Genomic DNA, 4,215 nt, shown 5'->3' with positions numbered 1-4,215 from the left:
CGTGCATGCGTATGTGTGATGTGTGTGAAGCGGAGCCGAAGAGGCTGACAGGGGCTGGGGTGAGAGTGGCGGGGAACAATGAAAGGAGGCAGGCACAGCCACCCGCAAGCATGCAGCCGCGCGCGTTTCCAGCAGCCGGGCGCCCAGCTCGCGCCCTGCATTTGGCAATTCACAGGCAATCCGCATGAACGCATGCACGCTGCGGTGCCGCCAAACCCACCTTGACTTGCTGCTCCGCCTTGTCGACGCGGTTCATCTGCAGGTAGATCTGAGTGCACAGCGCCATCCTGCGGCATGGGCATGCGAGCCAATGGCGCTCTTCGAGCCCCTGCCCTGCCGCACCGTGGGCGCTTCTTGCATCGCGGTCGCAAAACGCCCCCTTAGGCGCCCCAGGCCGAAGGCCACGAGCAGTCTGACATGACCCCACAGCACGGCCCAGGTTTGTGCACGCGGCGCCGCGCAGGCGGCCTACTCACAGCTCCAGCGTGAGGGGTCCGTTGTTGGCTGCTTTTAGGGCCTCGACCTCGTTGCCCTCCGACGCGTGGATGAGCCCCGCCACCAGCCGCACGTACGGGTTGCGGTTGCAGGCCGAGTCGTCCATCCACTCCGACAGGATCGCGGCGGCGGCCTCCTGCGGGGGTTGGCGTGCAGGGCGCGCATTTGCGTATGGGTGTGTGTGTGTGTGTGTGTCTGTGTGTGTGTGTGTGTGTGTGTGTGTGCACGTGCGTGCGTGCGTGCGTGCGTGTGTGTGAGTGTGTGTGCACGCATGTGCACGCATGTGTGTGGATGTGAGGGTGCATGTGCGCACGTTTCGGAAGGCACTTGGGAAGGGGCCGCGGCATTGCGTGGGCCGGGTGCGTGGTCTTCTGAGAAAGCAGAAGGCCAGCGCACGAAGAGTCGGCCCAGCGCATCAACCCCGCGTTCTCGGGTCTCACCGGGGGGACCCTCTTCCCCGAGTACTGCGCCAGCAGCTTGATGGCCAGGGCTGACATAGGAGCAGAGTCAGGGATCTCACTGATCACCAGCTGTGAAGGGCCAAAGTCCGGGGGTTTCATTGGGGTGAGAGGGAGGTTGGGCTTCGCGTAGCGTAGCGAGGGCACTGCTTGCACTGCCGCTCATTCCTGCTTGATCCAAGCAAGCACGCAAGTTCATGACTGCGCACGCACACCCTACGCAGCTGTGGCCCCCCCCTTCCGCTTCCCGCCATGTCATGCGCCGCTCACGTCATGGCTGCCGAGTGCAATGTATGAGCGGTACACAAACGCATCCTTGTCAGCGGCCTCCGCCTCTGACAGCCCCGCCAGGTCGGAGGCCTCATTGATGGCGTTGTTGAAGGCGCCGATGTAGAAGTTGTTCTTCACGGTGAACAGCACGTCGCGGTCCATCTGCAGCGTGCGTATGTGCATCGTGCGCGCGCGAATCGGCGGGTGCGGCTGCAGCCATGTGCCCGATGCCCTCGAGCCGGAGGAGCGTTGGGTGCTGTGTGGAATGTAACCGCGAGGCCGCTGCTGCGTCCCAATCACATGTGTGGCGCAGCAGGGCTGCCGAAAGATGTGCAGTGCTGTACACGAGGGGAACCCCATACTGCCTACGATCCAGCGACCCTCCAGGTGTGCGCACCTCGACCCGCTGCTGCAGGAGGTGTGCGCAAGCCTCGCTCCGCCTGCCGCGCAAATAACGTCAGTCCCGGGTAATTCTGATCCTCTATGTTCGTCTACTCACAAGACTGCAGTACAACCGCAGTCAGTGCTGCTCGGTGGAGGTTGTGCAGGGGTGTGATCTTGCAGGCAGAGGTTGCTTACTTTTCTAAGCAGACTTTTAATATTTCGTCGGCTGCCGTTTTGCCGATCAAGGATGTCCTTGCGGATAGACCTTGCCCATTTCGACCTTTGCCATGACTGATCACCACCGCCTGTGATACCGGTATGAACGACCCTTTAAGCCGCGGCGGTGATTGAAAAAGTGGACACAACACCAGAGAATAATGCAAAATGAGCGTCAGGCTGAGAGTTGAGTTACACGATGATCTCGTCGATCGCACGGCGCGCAAGACGCAGCGGTGCTGGTTCAAGCCCGAAGCAGTTGGAGATGAGACGCTCATCCTGAATATTGCGAAAGAGGTCGGGCTATTGGCAGTGCTCCCCCTATGTGGCGCCGCCGCCTGCCGCCGCGTCACTCTCATGTTGCAGGTGCAGCTGCAGGTGCAGGTGCAGCCGCAAACACGCCGCTCCATAGTACCTCCCTTGCGGCCGCCCCACACCTTCCTCGCAGCTCACCGCCTTCTTCGGCCTCCAAAGCGTGGACTACCAGCAGCTGGTGCTGTCCGTTGATGGCTTTGAGCTGCCGCAGGATGGCCCTGCGTCGCTGCTCAGGGATGGAGACTTGGTCGCGGTCTCGAGCGCGCTGCCGCAGGTAGCCGCACCAGCAGCAGGGCCAGCAGCAGCGAAATCGGCACATGGCGCGGGCTCTGGGGCCCAGAGGACCGGGGCCAGCGGCGCCAAGGCGCCCGCCCCGGCTGCGGCGCATCCACACGAGCCCGCACCCAAGCGGAAGCGCGCGGAGCCTGCCATACCTCCTGCTGCGCCCGCGGCACAGCCAGCACCGGGCGAGGCGAAGCCAGGGCCGGAAGCCGCGGCCGCCGGGGAGGCAGCCGGGGCAGCAAAGCAGCGCAGCCGCAGCGCGCGCCGCAAGTCGGAGAAGCGGCGCCTCAGGCGGCTGGGGGTGCTGCCTCGGAAGGCCAAAGAGCCCGTGCAGCAGCAGCAGCAGCAGCAGCAGCAGCAGCAACAGCAACAGCAGCAACAGCAGCAGCAGCAGCGCAACAAGGGCAAGCAGACGCGACTGCGGTGGGACGGCGACGGCGGCGTGCTGGAGGACGAAGGGCAGCAGGGGCAAAACGGCGGCCAGCAGCTGGGACAGCAGCAGCAGCACGAGCGGACGGCGGAGGAGTGGCAGCAGTGGCAAGCATGGTACGCCTTGCAGTCCCCGCAGCAGCAGGGGCAGCAGCAGGGGCAGCAGCAGCAGCAGCAGCAGGAGCAGCAGCAGATGTCAACGCCATCTCTGCCTCAGCGGCACGAGACGGGCAGTAGCAAGCGCAGCTCCCGAGGCCCGCAGACGGCGCTGGAGGCGGCCGCAAATGCCAGCCCGCTTGACCCGAATGGCGGAGTCTCGCCGAACGTGAACGACGCGGCGGCGGGGCCGTCGTCTTTCAAGCAGAGCAAACTGCCGGCAGCAGCGCAGCCGGGGCGTAAGCAGCCAAAGCGCCAGCAGCACCCAGACCAGCGGCCCCAGCAGCAGCAGCAGCAGCAGCAGCAGCAGCAGCAGCAGCAGCAGCAGGAGGGTATGAAGAGACACGTCAAGGGGCTGCAACAACAGGGTACGCCGCCGCAGCAGCAGAGGCGTGTCGTCAACAACAAAGAGCATGCCAGGCGCAGCAGCAGCAGTGATGACAGCAGCAGTGATGAGAGCAGCAGTGATGACAGCAGCAGCAGTGAGTCAGGCAGCAGCACCAGCAGCAGAAGCAGCACCAGCAGTGACAGCTCCAGCAGCAGCAGCGAAGCCACCAGCAGCAGCGAGCCCGGGGCCGACCAGGCAGCAGAGGGCACCCCAGTCCCCTTCGAGCAGCTTCCACCGCTGGCAGCGCCTGTGCCCGACGTCGGCTCTGTCGTTGCGTACAAACTGCTGGAAATTGGCGCCGATTGGACCCCGCAGGTGGGCTGCTTGCGTTTTTTGGGGTGCACATGGCCCCACGTGCGACGCCTTGCTGGCGTTGTTTGGTTTCGAGCGGAAACCCTGGGGACGGCCCTCATGGCGGCGCGTGGCGAGGCCCCTAAGGCCACTGCTGCCTCATGCCGGCCGAATGCCAGGGTCCCTCTTTGTCTCACACCCACCTCCAACCCCCGCACGATGCCCCTAAGGTTTCAGAGGTGCGCCATGGCCGCGTGACGGCCGTGGACGCCGCCGCGGCCACCGTCGAGCTCGCCCCCTGGCCGGCCGGCGCCCCGCACCCCCTGAAGACACGCATGGACGCTGCCAGGGCCGCCGCCGCGGCCGCAGAGTGGGAGGACGGCGGCGGCGTGGGACGGCCGCCGAGGTGGCCGGCCGGCGTCGCGGCGGGCGGGGGTGGGGAGGGGGTGGAGGATGCGGGGCTGGCGCTGCTGGCCACCACCGATTACGATGAGGCAGGGGTGCTGAGGACGGCGCTGGGCAGCCTGGAGC

At 65.5% G+C, this 4,215-nt stretch overlaps 2 protein-coding genes across 2 annotated transcripts; one reads left to right on the top strand and one right to left on the bottom strand.

The window, feature by feature from the left end:
* Positions 1 to 220: 220 nt before the first annotated feature.
* On the bottom strand, positions 221 to 1,406 carry MNEG_14430 (Coatomer subunit epsilon-1; the record flags this gene model as incomplete). The annotated part of the gene is made up of 4 exons (XM_014037099.1): positions 221 to 287; positions 477 to 631; positions 936 to 1,025; positions 1,224 to 1,406. Coding segments are annotated over 4 exons (495 nt in total), but the record flags the coding sequence as incomplete, so codon positions are not given.
* Positions 1,407 to 1,991: 585 nt separating this feature from the next.
* MNEG_14429 (hypothetical protein) lies at positions 1,992 to 4,184 on the top strand (the record flags this gene model as incomplete). Its single annotated transcript, XM_014037098.1, has 3 exons — positions 1,992 to 2,120; positions 2,272 to 3,708; positions 3,915 to 4,184. Coding segments are annotated over 3 exons (1,836 nt in total), but the record flags the coding sequence as incomplete, so codon positions are not given.
* Positions 4,185 to 4,215: the final 31 nt, after the last annotated feature.

The sequence above is a fragment of the Monoraphidium neglectum genome (assembly GCF_000611645.1).
Source record: "Monoraphidium neglectum strain SAG 48.87 unplaced genomic scaffold scaffold04481, whole genome shotgun sequence".
NCBI lineage: Eukaryota > Viridiplantae > Chlorophyta > Chlorophyceae > Sphaeropleales > Selenastraceae > Monoraphidium > Monoraphidium neglectum.
The sequence above is the reverse complement of the archived record's forward strand: the minus strand, read 5'-3'. Positions and strand labels throughout refer to the sequence as shown.